We start from the raw sequence: 18,183 nt of genomic DNA on the forward strand, positions 1-18,183 counted from the left end.
TGATGGAGACAATATTGTCTAGCACTTCAAACATCTGACTGAGGGTACGTTTACATAGCATGGGACAACGAGTCTCAGATCCTGAATTGACAGACTTGGCCGTGCACTATGGCACTAAAAATAGTGTAGATGTTTGGGCTCAGGCTGGAGGTTGAGCTTTAACATCTCTACAGCTATTTTTAGAGCTGTAGTTGAAGCCCTGCAAACCCAAGTCTGTCAACCTGGGCTCTGAGAATCCCTGCTGAGGGCTGCTACTCACTGTGTAGATGTCCTATGAGACGTCTAGGTACCACCTTCATGATTCTGCCACTGACTGTAATCTGGAACATGTTGCTTAATGTCTGTGTCAGTTTCCTCATCCATAAAATGGGGGAAATGATTCTTGCAGTGTTTTTGGTCCTGGGATTAAAAGTTCTGATATCGTGTTTCGGTATATTGACATTTCATCTAATAGTTGAGGGTTTTTTGTTAGGTTAGCATTAAATGTTATGTCTAAGCAAAACTAATGGCAAGGTCCTGCACCATTTTAAAAAATATGATCAGGCTATAGCTTGACAGATGCTGTTATGTATATAAAGTTTATAAAAAAATAAAGATTACAATATTGTATCAGTAGTTAAGAGTATCCATAAACAGCATAGTGATTTCAAATATTTAAATCTTTTCTTCAAAGATTACTTAAATGTAGTTCCATTAAAAACATTACTCTAGTCCTCATTAAGTCACAAGTGTGAGGCTACACTGCCACCAGCCTCTTTTCATATTTACAGCTGAAAAACAGTTATCAGTGAGTTACCTTCTTGAACTTGCTGTAAATCATGCTTGATTCCCTTGAAAACAAAAGGTGTAAATCCAAAGGTTTACGGTTCATTTTAGTGATGTTCAAAACCATTCTAATCCAGGGATCAACAGGGTGCCCGTTGATATGTAAAACCTCCAGATTTAGCAAGCATGAAAATACCATATAATATAAATTGACAAAACTAACTTCATAATAGGAAGTATAATTGGTCTGGTCTTGTTCATGCTAAAAACTAACAGATTTAAAGGTGCTTTCATCAGATAGTAGTGACTCTGAGGATACAGAACAAAATTATTTCTCTTTCTGGCTGATAGAGGGTTTACATAATTGGCTTGCCCTCCTTCCACCCCTGCTTCTCTGACTTTATATTCTCTGACTTTATATTCGGATAGACTGCACAAACTAAACTGAACTGAGCGCCTTTCTGTCAAGTCTCCCAACAGCACATCTGGGGTTTTTGCTTTTAAGCTAAGGTGGGGGGGGGGGGGGGTTTCTGAAGAGGGGTTTAAGTGCCGCGGCTGGGTGCCCGCAGGTGCAGTGTGCCCACATGACACTGTGTATCACTGAGAGGTGGTTGCTGCGCCAGTTCACAGTGCCAGCTGCGGGTGCTGCTGCCTGACCTGTTTGTGTCCTGGCGACGGGTCAGAAATGATGAGCCACCTACCGCTGCCATGGGTCGCGACACGCTGAGCGCGTTAGCGCACGTGACTGCCACGTCACGACGACATGCTGACCGATGTTAGCGATGCAAGGGGAGATGTGAATGTGACACGTGACCTGCAGCGTAGCGTTAGCACTGGATGGGGTCCAAGGAGAACGTTTGGTCACCTGATTTCGTTTCCAAGATGGCCGCCTTCCCACACCGCCTCCCTCAGGCCAGGCCAGGATTCTGCCCATAACCAAGATGGCGGCGCCAGAAGCGGTTGGTCCGGAAGCGGAAGTGCCCGGGCTGGGTTGGTCGGTCGGTGCGGAGAGGCCGCTGCTGGCCGGCCTGGATCGCGGCTGGGTGGCCCGGCGGAGGGTCGGGTATGAAGCTGCTGCGGGGCCCGCTGGGGGCTGCCCTGGGCCTTGTGTTGCTGCTCAGCCCGGTGCAGGCGGTGGAGCCCATCAGCCTGGGGCTGGCGCTGGCCGGGGCCGCCTCGGCGCTCACCGGCATCATCTCCTACCCCCGCCTCTACTGCTACTTCAGGGAGTGCTGTCTCCAGCGCGACGGGGCCCGGGCGGGGCCAGGTAGGTACGGGCAGGGCTGGGGACGGCTGTTGAGAGTTGTCTCTGTCGGCTGGGGCTGAACTTGAGGGCAGCTTAGGCCGGGGAAGGGTCAGGGTCAGGGGCCCCTAAGAAGGTGCGCCTTGAGGGAGGGGTCCGGGCTAGGGAGCCGGGTATGGGGCAGCAGCCAGAGGAAGGTGTGGGGAGTAGGGAGAAGCGATTGGGCTGCTGCCCCCGAGGGAGGAGGCCGCGGAGGGAGGCTGCACCTAGAGGAAAGATCCTGTGGTCCTGTTTTGGGGGTCTCTAAAGGGATGTGTGGCTGCTTCCAGGTGGAAGGAGGGGGGGTTAAAGAGGGACCTGGTGGTATGATTCTCTCCAGGGGAACACGGGGGTGGTGTTTGGCAGCTGGATCCAGAGTATCGCACGCTAGGATCAGTGGTTTTCAGTGGCCCTATCTGTCTATTAAAGAGAAAAGTGGCAGCTCCAATCTAGTCAGGGTAGCTCTTTGATCTCCAAGCAGCTGTCCCGGGATGAGCAGAGTTTGTGTACCCTGGGGTAATGTTATCAGAGAGTCCTCCTCTCCGAAGTAGCTTAGAAACACTCACACCTACCATCTCCTTTTCTGCTTATCTGATTGGTGTCTTTTCCATTCAGCACTCCAGGAGAATTTAGAGAAGAAACTGTTTGGCCAGCACCTCGTGAAGAAGGTGATTGTGAAAGCTGTGATTGGCTTCTTGAACAATACCAATCCCAAAAAGCCTCTCACCCTCTCCTTGCATGGATGGACTGGTACTGGCAAAAACTTTGTCAGTAAAATAATTGCAGAGAGTATTTACGAAGGAGGCCTGAACAGCAATTATGTCCATCAGTTTGTGTCCACTTTGCATTTTCCCCATGCACAAAGTATTAGCCAGTACAAGGTGAGAGTGCATTTTGGAACTCCTCACATTTTAAGTGTGATTGTGTAAGTTATCTGTTTTGTTTGTTTATAAAGGTTATGGGATAAGCAGTACTAGCAAGTGAAGACTTTTTAATCTGAAACAGTAAAATATAATGTATGCTCAGTGTGAAGTGGAAATGTACAACCCTACATCTAGGGACTGATTTCCCCTGAATGTAAAACAATTGTTTATGCATCCTCTCATGTTTCCGCCCCAGAAGGAAAGGTCATGGTTAGAGCATCAGCATGGGACTTGTAGCAGGGAACTGAACCCAAGTATCCCACCACAGGCTTCGTGTGTAACTTTTGGCAAGTGACTTATTTCTGCCTCAGTTTCCCAACTGAAAAATGGGGCTAGTAGTACTTTTTCCCTCACAGGGGTGTTGTGAGGATGAATACATTAGACTGTGAAATGCTGAGCTACCCCAGTGACAGGGGCTATGTAAGTACCTTAGGTAGGTAGATATGTGAGGCAGCCCAGTTTAGAGAAATACCACTGCTTGTGTTCCTGAGTTTTAATCCTGACTCTGTCACTGGGTTGCGTGAGAGAGTCTGTGAGAAGAGGATGAAACTTCTATCTATTATGAGTGTTGTACTGATTAGTGAATGTTTGTGTTTACATGTTCAAAACACTGTAAAAAGTGTGTGCATGTTGAAGACTTAAAGTAATGGAGCAGTTTATACATTAACTTTTAATATGTAGAATTCTATTTTTCTCTACTTTATTTATTACCCCTTGTAAACCTTTCTCTTGTCCTTTCTCTTGTCCTGCTCCACCTGAGTCTTTCCTAAATGCAGTGATGGATGTTTATGCTCTTTGGTCACTTAAAAAAGAAAACGGCTTGTGAAATTTACCACGTGGACAGTGCTGGAAACTAAAGTCCTCTTTGTCCACAGCACAGGCAGTACAGTCTTCCCTGCACTGTCTCACCCATGTGCAGGGACCAAATGAATAGTGAGTCTGGTAAAATGATGATGATCCCAGGAGATCAGGAGAATCATTGTTTGTTTTGAATCAACTGTCCTGTTCCTGTTTTTTCCTCATTGCTAATCTTAAACATAACATTTAACAATGGGTAAACCCCTGTGCCATATAATAAAATACTTAAACAAGGTTTACTCCCTTCCTGAACAAAGCTACACTGTTGAAAGGTTTTTTAATCAACTCTAGTTAAATTACTTGCTAGTGGCTAAAGCATAGGGCCAGGGGTTATCATTCTAGATTCTATTCCTAGCTGTGCCTATGATTTATTATGTGACCTTGGCTAAGTCACTTCTGTCTTAGTCTTCTGTCACTGTCTCTAGTTTATCCAACTAATGAATGTTGTAAAATGTTTTGAGATCTAAGGATGGGATGTGCTATGTAACTGCAGCATTAGCACCAGAGAAAGTAGATTGCCCCACAGGGCTTCACTTTGTCCTACATCCCCAGATCCCTGCTTCTTATTCATGTTCATTCACTGGCTTGAAATATAGTCCTTTTCATGGATACCTGCAGACAGATACTAGTAACTCACCTTTTGAGTTCTTAAGGTTATTTTAACAACCAGAATTCATTTATGTTACAGTGTTCCTTTTATCGTTATTTTCTTTTAGCCTTTTAACCAGATTTTGATCAAGAAATCAAGTACAGGTGCACAATTGAAGTTACAGCTTTTGAATGGACAGCGGTGATCTTAAAATCTACATATTTCCCGTGTCTTCAACATGACATTGATGCACATGGAATTTGCATTTTCCTTTCTTTTTGTGTAATGTAGGACCAGTTGCAGTCATGGATTCGGGGAAACGTGAGCGCCTGTGCCAGGTCAATCTTTATATTTGATGAAATGGATAAAATGCATGCAGGACTCATTGACTCCATCAAACCGTTCTTGGACTATTACGAGCAGCTTGATGGGGTGTCTTATCGGCGAGCCATCTTCATCTTTCTCAGGTAAGGAGCACCTGTGAAATACTTACAGTGCTGTTTTACAGAGCATTCAGTTTACAACATCTAGCTGAAATCCTTTCCCTCCTTTACACAGCAATGCGGGAGCTGAAAAGATAACAGAGGTGGCATTAGATTTCTGGAGAAGTGGAAAGAAAAGGGAAGACATGGAACTCAGAGACCTGGAAGCTGCAGTGTCTGTGTCTGTCTTCAACAACAAGAATAGTGAGTAATATTGATTATTCCCAGGGTTATAAATCATTCTCTTCGAATGAGTGGTTCAGCATCTATTTCTGGTATTTGCCAACGGCCTCTCCTCTGGAGAACACCTAAGAAACAAACATTTCTGTTATAATGGTCTCCAGTGGTACTCATGGGATTGCCAGAATATTTCACTCTTTAAGTAGTTTGAATCTTCACTAGGCTACATGTAACTTTAAGCGGGATTATTTTAAGCATCTGTTTGTTGTCTGTGGCAGTGCGCTACCATCTCATGAGGAAGGTTGCCATGCACCTTTCTAAGACTGTAGATAGATTTCTTTGGCTCATAATTGGAGGCTGCATGGTAAATATTGCACCCCAATCTTTCCTTGCCTGTTAGAAATGGGGATGGATGGATTGTCAGCCTGAGATGCTGTTTTCCCTAAATTATAATGGCATAGTTGTGTGGTTAAAAGTTAATTTTTAATAGTATTTTAGAAAGAAACCTTCAGACAATGGACCCAGATTATTATCGCTCTCCAACAAAGCAGTCCACAGCTTACAAACTAAGAAACGCACTCAGTGACTTTAGTATGTTAAACGATGGATTCTGCATCTGTTGATAGATGCTGTTCTTTTGAGCAGCCTTAGGGTGAGACAGATATGAACTGCTTTTACCATAGTGAAAGTGCACACAGGTTTAGTTGCCAGGAGACAGAGAAGTAAATAAAAGCGGCAGGGCTAGAGTGGATGTGAACAGGTGCTTCAGCAATTGCAACTCAGTGTGAACTCCAGTTTTCAGCCAGGGAGGTGCCGTGGTATAGTCAGGAAGCATTCAGACTGATGCTGTTCTGCTGCTGATTTGAGATGGAGAGGAACGGTGCAGTGTGAAGGGTGTGGGGCTGCTTTGTAATTTATGAATATTGTGTCTGACCTGGCTATTGGGAAGTTCACTGTGTCTACAGTACAATAAGGATAAATAGATGGTTTTTAAAAAAAATTAAAATCATATTTTTTTTGTTCAAATTACTTACAGGTTATTTTTCTTAAATAAACCTATTTAAAATTAAACTTCTGTTTATGCCAACCTATGTTAAGGCCTAAACTTATTATAATCTATTAAAAATTTAATTAAATAAAAATGAAGCAGTACATGTTTGCTGCCAAATTTTAAAGAAAGTCAAACCACTGACCTGATGGAAGTCACTAGTTGAACATCTGGAACCCAAGTTTCTTGAAGTGCTAAACCAGCTTTTGACAGCAGTAGCCTCTTCTGCAGGTGCAGAGAGTATATTTTTCTTTTTCACTTTATTTGGCTAGGTCAGTTCAATGACTCGTTCATTCAAAGATAAGAAACCAGTGGGAGTTGAAGAAACAGAAAACCTTGTTTTCCTCTTCCAATCTATTTGTGAGAGGATGAGATCTACTAGTTCTAAAATCCTGAAGGACATGGTGACCTGAAACAAGCAGTTAAACAATATTTTTTTGCAGGTGGCTTTTGGCACAGCAGCCTGATTGACAGAAACCTCATCGATTACTTTGTCCCCTTTCTGCCTCTGGAGTACAAACATGTGAAAATGTGCGTCAGGGTTGAACTTGAATCACGTGGCTACATGGTGGATGAAGAAATCATAGCCAGAGTAGCTGATGAGATGACCTACTTCCCCAAGGAGGAGAGAATCTACTCTGATAAAGGATGCAAAACTGTGTACACCAAGCTGGATTTTTATTATGACTTATGATGTTTTATGATGCTGTGATCTGCAAATGAAAAAATGAACCTAATCACGAAGTGGAGAAACCGAAACATTTCATTTTTCAAGCACTTTTTTTTTAAAAAAAAAAAGAACATTATCATTTAATTGTCTGATGTAAATAAGTGGCAGTACACTTGTATTTTTATTCTCGGGGAAACTCATAATAGTTATATCTTCAAAAGACTTCAGTCCTGTGCTATGAAGTTAGGAAAGAAGAGTGCATGGAGCACTCACCCCTTCCAGTGCATTGTCTAACAGTGCCTATGATTTATCTCAAATCGGTTGATTGTTACAATTGTTCAGTGGAACATTGACATGTGCATTAGACCTGTAATGTTGATCTGGTTTTAATTAGGTTTTAATTTGTAGAAATGGTTTCTATATGGTACAGAATATTTTAATCAAGGCCTTTTTATCTGCAGAACTAGTCCTAGAACTAGTTATCTGCAGAACTAGTCCTAGAACAACCTGGAAAAATATTTAATTACAGTAATGCCATCAACTGAAGTTACTGCACCTTGTCTGCCAGTTTTGTTTATAAATGCCCCCATAATGTTTTTTCACTCCAGTTTCTAGGTCTTCCACTTTCAAAATAAGATTTTTTATAATTCCTCAATAAAACTTCCCACCACTAAAATTTGTATATGCTTCCACTCTATTTGCATATATTGAAGGGACTGCCTTATTGTTACCCTTTGTATGTAAATGTACCAGTTTACCACACTTATTCTGCCTTCTTGTTAGAAGCATTCTGCTTTTCTTCAATACAAACTTTCATGTTCACCTTTTGCTGCTAAAATACAAAGGGGACAGGTGTAGTGGAGAGAGACATGGTTCTTTATCCATTGCTGAGAAAGATTAACTAGGTCATTATGGTTTGCAAAGTGAATCAAGTATATAATTAGTGCAGACAGCTTGGGATTGTGCATGAACTTTGTTATAGTAGTGCAAACCAGGCTCCTGCCTCCTTGTAACAGGAACAGTCTTCATATGCTGTAATCTTAATAGTGGTTAAAACACTGATAGTTGTCCAGCAGGTAAGAGTAGATTATAACCCCGCTTCCTCTGTCTACCCAGGACTGTTAGCAGCAGGATTTACAGTATGGTGTTACTCTAAAAACTGCCAAGCACGTGGTCCCCTCTAAAGGAATTTCCAGGGAAAAACAACTTGCCTTCCCTTGAAAGGACAGGGATACAGCCCTCTGATCAAGATAAGATACATAAGCTGTGATACTTCGAAAACAAATACACTGCTTATTCAGAAGTGAGTGGTTACATTAATGGAGAGAGAAATAGATAGAACAATATACTTAACCTTATACATTGATCTTCTTAACAATACTACTACTATTATAAATTATCTATACTTAACACTATTAATCTAATATATATTACTCTATGCTAAAATCCATAATGATCTAACATTCAGCAAGCATTAGGCCAGAACGTTGCTGAATGGGTGCTAGAAGAGGGGGTTCATGCTCACTACAGACATTCAGCTTTATTGACATGCACACCCATATATTCTTTGGATTAATATAAGGGATTGGGATTTACAAGGCTTTTGTTTTATCCCTGTGTTTGTCTATGGGGCGGAGCCTTCTGGTCTGTCACTGCTGTCCAGTGTCTTCAGTTCCTTCACTATTCTTCCTTCTTTCTTGATCCTTTCTTTCTCAGCTTTTTCTTTGCCCGCCTTCTTCTAAGCACTCCTCAGATTGCTGACCATTGGTCTTATATACAATTTTAGTCACTCCAGCTCAGCCAATCAGGTTTGAAATAATTTGCATACCAGTTGCTTTTAGCCAATCGGCTTGTTAAGTTGATTAGGTTCTGATGTAGGAACACTAAGCCAATCAGTTACTTAGTATGTAATGAGCCTCACCTTCTATGCTAATTTATGCATAGCGAAAAAGAGAGGGGGAGGGAGTTATGTGGAAAAGGGGAGGGGTTACATATGGAGGGGGAGGGAGTTATGTGGAAAAGGGGAGAGGTTGGAGGAAAAAGGGAATCCACTTCCAACTGCCACTCTCAACTGTCAGTTGCTGGATCCTCCACCACCAATCCCCACCTAAACAAAACTTCTATTCTAAAACTAATCACTTCTTTAAATATTAAGAAATGTTTTGATACTGATACCGCTCTTTAATTACCCAAACAACCAAGCTATTTAACTTCGGAATTTAAACCCCTTCCAAGGCTTTTCTGGGAGCCCTTACCTCAACATTTTCTTTGGCAGTTTCAACAACTGAGAGACAACCTCTGGCTACACTTCTTCTTATTGATTGCAAGATTATCTGTACGTCGTGTCCCAGTGCAGACAACTGAGGTGTGAATTGTAACATGCAACAGGGTGCTGCACTGTAACTGCTGTGGATGCTGCTGGTGCAAACTAAAACGGATCTAGTTTGCATTAATGTAGTCCTCTTCAAACACAACTATGTTTATGCAAAGTAGCTACCTTTTAGTTCACTCTAGCAGTGTCCACCTGAGACAAAGTGCAGCACTTGGGTGTGCATGTGCTTTCTACCCCTGTGGGGCCGTGGAAACAAACCCTCATTGCTGTAGAACAATTTGAATGTAGCTGTTGGGGGAGAAAAATGGAGCAGCAGGATTCAAGCCTTTCGTGTTTGCTGTCATTACATTTAGACAATGTAAATAACTTAAATCTGTCTGTTCGTTCTCCGAGATTCCCTTTAACCCGCTTACTTTGTAAATCCAGCCGAAGCCTGAGGGTTTTGAAACTGGGAGTGCAGACCAGCTGAAATAAGCATGTAGTGCTCCAAACAGTCACTATTTGCTGGCTTCTCTGAAGTACAGAAATTATGAGGATTACGTTCTACAAGCTTCATAGTGACATGCAACTAGCAGAAAGGGGAAGCAAGAAACCTCCTTCGTCATCCCTGGTGGTTTCTGTTCAAGAAATTCTGCTCTTGTTTATATCACACTATCCTGAAGGTCTCACTTTCAGCAATGGAGCATAACACTATATAACTCTGCCAAGTAATACTTTGAATTTCCATCCCTTTGTGAACTCAAAGCACTTAATGCTGTTAGAGTCCTACCCGTGGGGGCGGGGGAGCATTAGCCCTGTCTTGCCTCGAACTCTAATTTCCAGATTTCCCACTAATGGTAGAATGTTTGTACTGGGCTGCTGGCTTTTAACTCCCTTGTTGTCTAGATGATAGGGTGTTTAAATTCCAGCAGCTGGTCTGCAGGGGCACTGCCACTTTACTTACACTATAACAGCAGGAAAATGGCTTCTTGGGAAAATGGCTGAGCTACAGCGATTAAGTGACCTGGTCGGGTCAGAGCAACGGAGTTAGGACCAAGATCCTGCTTGAATACATCCTACACTGCTGAAGGTATGGGGCAACTTACATTGCTACAGATTGCATCACAGAAAGAGCTGGAAGGAATGCTGAAGACTTCCTGTGAGAAGAGCGAACTTACAGCCATTCTTGCCCAGTGGAACCAGAGGTAAAAATGCAACCTTTTTGGCTAAATCCTCCCTATCAGGTCCATCACCTGAAAGGAGCATTACTCCTCTGGCCCAAGAAGGCCAGATGGGCATGGCACCTTTACAAACTACATTGGTGCGGTGGGACTGGGGAGGGTATCTACTCTGAGTCTGTTTCAGATGCATTGCTCGGGTTCCTGCGCAGCTTCCCAGCCAGGGGTTGTGTGTGTAAGTAAAGCCTTTTTTATACATCCAAATGATATGTGCCATTTTAAGCACTTTCCTTTTACATCTAAACCAGCAGCACTTTTCATCTACAAAGACACTTCAGCAGGACAGAACAACCTGCAACAGAATAAGGAGGCTGGGCAGAATTAGTGTTTTTATAATTTTGATGAATACTGATTTAAGCATTTTTATATTTATTTAAATTCAGATACGCAAAATAATTTATTAATTTAAATTTTGTGAGAAATTGGGGAAATTTAATGGAAGCAGGCAGGGAGAGGAAAAAAAGTTAAACTTTTAACTGTTAAAACTAATTGTCAATATCAGAATTCAAAATTAGCAGCATTTTCTTAGTTGCTTATCTGTAAATTTCAATTATCAATGGAATTTTGTTTCTGGTGTACAGTGCAATTGACACTCAAAGTCTAATCCTTCTAAATCTAAGTATGAGCCTCTCTCTGAACAGGTGCATTTGCAACAGTAGTGATGCCACTCGTGCTTTATTACAAGCACTCTTGTCTGGTACCAATCCTACAGCTTCTTGCAATGAAATGCTCTTGTATCCAAGGCTGCAGCAGGAGGTGCTCTACCGCAGCTCCCTCAACACTGTGAAAAGAGCATCTGTACAGCTGGATTTCACCTTCAGCTGCAGCAATAGTTATGTGGGGCTATCATATGATGGTTTGTAGCTTTACCTCCCCTTTCCTTTCATACTGGTGAAAGGCAGATGCAATATACAAAAGAAAATGCCTTGTCAGGCAATACGAACACAGATGTTTGTTAACATTGTCAGCTTTTCAGACTAAGCTACCCATTAAATACAGAGGTTAAAAAGGAAGTTAAAGTAGGACTGAATTGTACCTTGCTCACTTTCAAATGAGTGTTCCTATATAAATTGCTACGGTTCACCCCAGCCAGCTTCTTCTGTTCTGAAGCTTTCTTCCATGAAGGTAGACAGTCTGTTCACGTCTGACAAATATTAAACACCCCCAAAGCAGTATTCAACTGTGGCATGAGCATGCAGAAGGGTTTCATACCATTATAATACTGTTTCACACCTTGTGTTTAACAGGTGTGTATTGTTGAACTCAGCTGAGCCTCAGGACATGGTTACTTCAACAGCTATTTAGTAGGGGGATCAAGTCACAGTAGCTATGTTACCAAGCATCATGTATCTGGACAAGATCATTCAGCAAGATTTCTGGAATTCTCAGCTGGCTGCTTCCACAGGAGGAAGTTTTCCCTTGCTCCTACAAATGGCTTCATGAACAGCACCCTGCTGAATTAATTGCTGAATTCCACACACAGCTACTGAGAAGTCTAGCCTACCCTTACACGGACACCTTATTTACCTTGGGAATGAGGCAAGTCAGGTGTTACGTAAAGATGGCCTGACTTCATCAGAATGAAGCTGAGCAGAAGGCACCTGAGATACCAGAGTCTGAATGCCAAGGTGTTAAGTGATAGAACGGTATTGTCTACCCGCTGAGAGTTATTAAATAAGTCAAAAGGCAGCTGAAGGATGAAAGACATTTATTGCAGCTGACATTTATAGTTTTTAAAACTGCACAAGTACTTCACTTTCAGAACATCAGCCCTATCATACAATTGTGGGTGCAGTGTTTAGAACCTTTTTGAATGAGAGTAACCAATGAAGGGGAAACCTTATACATCAAAAGCAATAGTCCAATGTCCCAAGGTTACTAGCTAGTGTTCACTTCAAATGATTGCATCAGAGTAAACAGTTTGTCACAATTATGACAAACTGCATGCAGGGTTATAAAAAAAAGTGTAACTGACTCCAATTTCTGAGATTAACATGAACATTTAAAGTTTTCTGAACAAAAACAGGCTTGATTTAAGACCTTAATATAAGCAGTTTTGCACACTAACAAACCACGTGTCAGTGGAGAAGAGGGAGTTAGTCCAGCAATTACATAATAAAATATTCAATTTCCTCCCATGAGTCTTAGCTGCACTGTAACCATGCTATACATAGTAGATAGTTCACTCAATGTAAGTTAAGCTTTATCTTCCATTTATGTAAAGGCACTTCCATTCACACCACAGCATGTGATTACACATGGGTGGCAGAAAAGGCGGGAGAAGAGTTAGAAAGTTGAGTCTTTGGTGAGTAAGAGGCGATACTAAAACTCCACCCTTACTAGATGGGTGAATGTTGATCCTCTCCCAGCTTCCTAACGGTTTAGGTTCCCATTTCATCTTGCCACTGGGAACGATGTTTCACACTGACCATGCCAGATAATATTGTAAAATTAATGAGAACTTATTAAAATATATTAAAAATATAGTGGGAGTAGGGGAACGTTGTACTTTGACCATATTTCCCATCCTCCCCCCACTTCTGTAGGAAGATTTTGTACGTCTATTGCTTCCACTTCAACAATGTACCACAAAATCGTATAAAAATAGACTCTTAAAAAATCACTTCTAGTACAAGGTAACATTCTTCAAGCAAGATGTGTGTGTGTGAGAAGGGGCAGGGGGCAATGCCCAGAGCTAGCTTACATGGGTGTGACTTGGTGAGAATGTCCATAACACCTTGTGGATTTCAAGCCCACCACGGTGCACAGATACTGACCTGACAAGTTCTAATAGTCAAACTCTCATGAATGTTTCCCCACTGAAAGACAAGACACTTGCTTGAGGTGCTGTAACAGACAAGCCCCGTGTGAATGGTTCCCCCCACTGAAAGTGACAGAAATACCCATTGTCAGCCAAGTGCATTTCCACTTGAACTCCTTTTGATTCAAATTTTGTATGAGGAGGGAAAAGAAGAGAGAGAATCTTTTTGATAGAGACTGTGCTGGGAAGCAACTAATTTCTCCCCTACCCCAGATTTCCCTGAGTTCACCTTAATGTTCCACATCACCAGAGCAGGAGGCATGAAGGCAGTTTAGAGTCAGAAATTAACTGAAATCCTGTCCCTCCACCCCTGGAGAGCTGACCTTCTTTCTGAGCACACACTACCAACCTCTCCGGAGCACAAGGAGTCCTAGCACAGTCTCAAGAACTCTACCCTTGCTGATGTTATCATGGGCCCTGGACACTCAGGCTGAGGTCTGGGCCAGAACTCCCACTGATTTCAATGGGAATAGGACTTGGCCTTTTATATGCTAGGGAGGGATTTCTAGAGACGATCACAGATTAAAAAGGCAACAAATGGATACAGCCAGTATAAGGAAGAGCCTGGGGGTTTAAAAAAAGAAAAGAAAAAAAGTCATTTCTAGGATCCCTGCCACATACCCCAAAATATTAAAAGTGCAAAAAGACAGCTCTCAAAAATGTTATTAAAAGTGCTTCGGCGAGGTGAAGGGACATCAAGTTCCTCGTCCGCCTCAGTTCCACATTGCTCACAGCAACGTCTCTCAATAATATATCAGCTTGCTCTGCACCACCTTGCAGCCTTTAACAGAGTAGATTCGCTCATCTTTTGGGAAGAATGTCATCTCGTCGGCTACCTTACTGACGATCGCCTCATCGATTTTGTTGCCTTGGGACTTGATTTCTGCCCTGATGCACATCTTAACATGTTTGTACTCCAGGGGCAGGAAGGGGACAAAGTAATCAATGAGGTTTCTGTCGATCAGGCTACTGTGCCACAAGCCACCTAGAAAACATCAGACAGGAGGTTGCTTAAATGGTCAGGGAGAACAATTGTAACATCTTAGTGACAGAGCTGTCCTCCATTGTCAAGAGATGCATGGTCCTTGAGCTTCCTAACACTTCCAAACATGACAGGCCCATGCATTGCACCTAGATCTTACACCCCAGGGACATTATCTAAAGTTTAGACTTTGATTAAAATTTGTCACTTATGGCACTAGCTTGCACCAGGCGTAAAGCAGGAATCATGTATACACAGTACTACCAGTGAACTTCAATCCTGATCTGCAGCACCCTCTGCTGTTCCAGTTACAGGTCTCTCCCCTGAGCAGGGGTCTTTTATTAAGCAAACTGCTAAGTTATCAGGTAGGCAGCTGTCTCCTAAGAACCAGGCTGGGATCCTCAACATTTGCACAGGGACCTAAACCAGGTTATAAACTCAGGTTAAACCACAGAGGTGAATGGTTTGTGCATTAGAGTCTCCCAGCCCCAGAAACACTGTGCATAATTCCCCAAAACTAACATGCCGCTGTGTAGGGGCCCAATCCTGAGAACTGGAGAGTGCCTCCTGAAACGTGCCAGGCATCCAGTGGAATCAATGAGCTGGTGTGCTGGCAGCATCTGGGCCTAAGTGAGTGAGAGTGCTTGTACAACAGTATTACATGGCATTAAGAGGCAGCTGGCAGACACCGAGTGAGGATTTTCTGTGTTTATGAAGTAAAAGACCCTCCCACTCATTGGGAAAGGAACTCACTATTCTTATTATTGAAGACTCCTACAGATAACACAGGCTCCAGGTCTTTCAGCTCAATCTGCTGCCTGTCCTTTCCACTCCTCCAGAAGTCCAGAGCCACTTTAGTAATTAAATCACCACCTGCATTGCTGTTCATAAGAGAAAGAGTTTAGTGCAGATCCAAGATAGGAAGAGTCCAGCATCTCTTCTCTAGCAGGATTACATTTAACACTTGTCTGTTCTAATGTTTTGCTGCCTGGCGAGCACTATTCACCCGAATAAAAAGCCTTAAACTAATGTCTCAGCTTTTTAGGACTAAATTCCACATTGTCCCGACAGCGTTGAACCTGAGCTGCAATGCCTCTTACTCAGAAGGAATGGACTCATAGCTCCCTCTCACAAGAAATCAGCTAGGCATATGTGATGGGTCTTCTGAGTGATGCAAAGTGGTCTCTCCACCACCTGATAGTGAAGTATGATACCAGTGCAACACTCCCAACGCATGGAATGAGGGACAGATTCAGGATCTGATCTCCAATACGCTGTATAGCAGCATGCTGTTACTAGACTAGACTACCAGATTGGCCCACTTTAACACCTTATGCGCTACAGTCCTCTGCTAGATGGAATCCGAATTGCTCAATTGTATCATAGGCCCAGCAACAGCCAGCTAATGGACATTCTCCTTTAGCTCAAATAGCATGTGTTTTTTGAGCAGAACAATCTGGGTTCTCTCCCTGCTGATGCCTGGAAGCTCCGAGTGGCCAAAACACATACGACAGTGACAGCAAAGACCCAGGTGAGCCTGGCTTTGTCACAGCAGACAGACCACAAACCTGAGAAAGATAAAGATGGCTTTCCGGTAAGAGACCCCATCAATCTGCTCATAGTAATCTAAGAATGGCTTGATGGCATCAATGAGGCCAGGGTGCAACTTATCCATTTCATCAAATATGAAAACAGACCTGGCACAGGCGCTCACGTTACCCCGAATCCACTTTTGCAACTGGTCCTGGAACAAAAGAGAAACACAATAAAAAACTAGGTCCCACTAGTAGAGAACATCAGATAAAACACCTGGGAGGGACTGTGCTCTGATTATAACCTGCTTCCTGAAGGGAGCAATATGATCACTACCTTCACTTTAGCAAACATCATGCTATCAGAATGTGCATTCTGTTCCAGTTATTGGATCAGAGTCACCAGAAAGCACATTATTTCCAACTTCTGTTGAATAGTCAAAGCACGAAGACTAGGGCTCAAATGGAAGAGAGAAGAGACCATACAGGTAAAAGGAAGAAATTTCTTCTTGTTAAAAGAACACCAGCTACTTGACTAATAAAAAGAAAAAAACAAAACAAACCAACCAATTCCTGATAGACCTTCGGCTTTTAACATTTAAAGATGCTTTGCATTCATAACCTTCAGTCTGAGACACTCCTTTTCATGAAAATTGCAGGAAATAAACAAAGTTACCAACATGAGTCACTTGTAAGCCTCTGAAATTACTGCTCCTTATGTGCACCTCATTTAGCTTGAGTTGAGGACATTTCACAACAGTGAACACTGTAAAAAGAAATGTGAAGGGTGACACCAGGAGAAGGTTGGAGAAAAAGCACTAAGAGGAAGTAACTTGTAATCACCTTCTTTGAGGAAAGGAAAAGTAAAGAGAATTTGTCTGTTTCACTTTCCATTTCTTAGCATTTAACTCAGTGCTATTATGTTTCAGTTTCTACCACTGCAGGGGGATATTTAGATTCCATCTCCACAAGCTTGTCAGTGAATGTTTGAAAATACACAGAAACACTAGCTGGATACAAGAGTTTGTTATTTTAGATGAGACACCTATGGATTTGTATCCCAAGAACAATCTAATTCCATGGTGTAGAGTTTTAATGATTAATATTTACTGATATCACCAACGGGAGGTTAAAATTTGCTCTTTTACCTTATACAGCTTAATCTGATGAACATGTGGGAAGTGTAGTGTGGCTATAAAGAGATGAACAAATTTGCTTTTCATTCCTGCTTTGTGAATGTTCTCTGCGATGATCTGGCTGACAAAGTTTTTACCCGTGCCTCCCCAGCCATGTAGAGAGAGAGAGAGTGGTTTTTTGGGATTTGGATTGTTTCTGAATCCAGTCACTGCTTTCAGGATCACATCTTTGGCAAGGTGCTGTCCAAAGAGTTTATTATCCAGATCCTCCTTCAATGCTGAAGAATCCAGGGAGAAAAAGAAAGAAGGTCATTTTAGAAGAACAAGGATTTCAGAAAATGGTTTGCAGATTGAATGGCTTACATTCAAGGATCTCAAAGTGGAAAGTGCTGTAAGAATACTAATGAATGTGGCTCCCAGAAAGCCCAGGTGAGGAACATGAAGTCTCAGCAGTTCTTAATTTGTGCCAGGGCTCAGCATCATTCATAGGCAGTTCATAGCCCAGCACGTCTGGGCTTGCTGCATCAGTTTTGAATGTAAAAAAATTGCTTGAACCTCGGCATCTCTTTCATTACAAATTAAGCTCCGAGTATCTCTGTCATTTCCCATCTGTGAAATGGGGCAGAAAGACAGTAAGTGGTTTCCTCAAGGTCACACTGGAAATCAGTAGCAGAGCTGGGACTAGCACCCAGGGTCCTGACCCCAGTTCTCCACTCTTTCCACCCACCCTCCCCTTTAAACCTAGGGCTCGCTAGCCCCAGCAGCTCTCCCTTCCCCCATGTCCCCTCCACTGGGGCAGCCTTGAGCTGCTGGCCCACCAAGGCTCCTGGGCTTGGTCCCACTCATCCCCGTTCTGCTCCCAGTCTCACCACTTAAACTGGGGGTTGCCACCAATGTCCCTTGCCCCCCTTCTGGTGCCTTTGGGCAAGTCCTCCACCCCCAGTTCCAGCCTGGAGCTAGTGTCTTCCTCCAGCACCAATCCAGGCCCCTAGGGTTCTGGTCCCGGTCCATTGGGCCAAGCCCCCTGCCCCAGCTCCCCCCCGGTTCCGATCCAGCTCCCTCTTGCCCCAGCTCCCCCCACCCCGGTTCCGATCCAGCTCCCTCTTGCCCCGGCTCCCCCGCCTCTGGGCTCGGTCTCCCCGGCCGGTACCGGTGGCGTTGGGCCGGTCCGCCTCTCCGGGGCAGCACTCCACGAAGCCGCAGTAGAAGCTGGGGTAGGAGAGGTAGCCGGTGAGCGCCGAGGCCGCCCCGATGGCGATGCCCAGGCTGATGGGCTCCAGCGCGGCCGAGCCCGGCAGCAGGAGCGAGAGCAACCCCAGCAGCAGCTGCATGGTGGCGGCCCCGTCCGCGGGAGTAGCGGGCAGCG

At 43.4% G+C, this 18,183-nt stretch overlaps 2 protein-coding genes across 3 annotated transcripts; one reads left to right on the forward strand and one right to left on the reverse strand.

Moving 5' to 3' along the window:
- Window positions 1-1,790: 1,790 nt before the first annotated feature.
- Window positions 1,791-7,512, forward strand: LOC137148858 (torsin-1A-like). The gene is made up of 5 exons (XM_067541996.1): window positions 1,791-2,032; window positions 2,663-2,928; window positions 4,709-4,884; window positions 4,976-5,103; window positions 6,571-7,512. Exons 1-5 carry the CDS (start codon window positions 1,831-1,833, stop codon window positions 6,819-6,821), a joined length of 1,023 nt encoding a protein of 340 aa, XP_067398097.1. The 5' UTR covers window positions 1,791-1,830; the 3' UTR covers window positions 6,822-7,512.
- Window positions 5,106-18,183, reverse strand: LOC137148857 (torsin-1B-like). 2 transcript variants are annotated; one of them, XM_067541994.1, is made up of 5 exons: window positions 17,968-18,183; window positions 16,830-17,095; window positions 15,718-15,893; window positions 14,903-15,030; window positions 5,106-5,207 (listed from the first exon to the last, which is right to left on the reverse strand). In XM_067541994.1, exons 1-5 carry the CDS (start codon window positions 18,146-18,148, stop codon window positions 5,137-5,139), a joined length of 822 nt encoding a protein of 273 aa, XP_067398095.1. In that variant the 5' UTR covers window positions 18,149-18,183; the 3' UTR covers window positions 5,106-5,136. The 2 variants fall into 2 exon arrangements, with proteins under 2 accessions (XP_067398095.1, XP_067398094.1); XM_067541993.1 differs by lacking the exon at window positions 5,106-5,207 and adding an exon at window positions 12,038-14,152.

This window comes from Emydura macquarii, unplaced genomic scaffold (assembly GCF_026122565.2).
Source record: "Emydura macquarii macquarii isolate MOO-44397 ecotype Brisbane River unplaced genomic scaffold, CSIRO-AGI_Emac_v2 contig_691, whole genome shotgun sequence".
In the NCBI taxonomy this organism is placed as follows: Eukaryota; Metazoa; Chordata; order Testudines; family Chelidae; genus Emydura; species Emydura macquarii.